The 618-nt window shown below is 53.7% G+C and overlaps 1 protein-coding gene across 1 annotated transcript in view; it reads left to right on the top strand.

Annotated features, from left to right (window-relative positions):
- LOC102754049 (chromosome unknown open reading frame, human C20orf85) overlaps positions 1-266 on the top strand; it is a 13,638-nt gene extending 13,372 nt beyond the window's left edge. Inside the window, exon 5 of the mRNA XM_006758838.2 lies at positions 1-266. Within this exon, the coding sequence (XP_006758901.1) occupies positions 1-82 (82 nt within the window). The 3' untranslated portion in view covers positions 83-266.
- Positions 267-618: the final 352 nt, after the last annotated feature.

The following is a 618-nucleotide window of genomic DNA, read 5'->3' as shown; positions in this document are numbered from 1 at the left end:
CCTGGAGTACGGATCGGAGATCAGGAGCTGCAAGGGCGCCTATGCCAGGGAGCTCGGCTGGCCGAAGCAGGGCATCCACTGAGTCCAGCCCTGGACGCGGCCGCTGGGGCAGCACAGGGCGGACCGCCAGGCACCGGTGCCCATGCCCAGGAAAGAAAGCTCCCAGGGCAAAGAACACAGAATAGCCCTCTGACATTGTCAATTCATCAATACCGCCCTTCCAGAACATCCTCATAACACTCATTCTTGGCTACTGTAATAAATAAGACAGCATTGGTTCTCTGAATTTTCTTTGGATACCGTGGGAATTTCTAGGTACGGCTTTTAAAAAAACAATGTGCTTTAATTTTAAAGTTGCTTGTCCAGGCCCTTTAATGCGCTTACAGCCCCTGTCACTCCACTTTTGTAATGAGATTGTGGACCGGGTACTCTGGGCCTGTCCTCAGGAGGAATGACTCTCCTGTCCCAGCAGATCTGCAATGTCAACAGCCCGTTTTGAGTGAGCGGAAGTTTCCAGAACAGGAGGTTCCCCAAGGGGTCTGCATGAAACTTCCTGCTTACCTGCCCGCCACACCATCCAACCCAGCAGCTGGGCTGGCCAACCAGCCCTCTCCTTCC

The sequence above is a fragment of the Myotis davidii genome, unplaced genomic scaffold (genome assembly GCF_000327345.1).
Source record: "Myotis davidii unplaced genomic scaffold, ASM32734v1 scaffold75, whole genome shotgun sequence".
Classification (NCBI taxonomy): domain Eukaryota; kingdom Metazoa; phylum Chordata; class Mammalia; order Chiroptera; family Vespertilionidae; genus Myotis; species Myotis davidii.
Note: the sequence above shows the minus strand (reverse complement) of the source record. Positions and strands in the feature narration are given on the sequence as shown.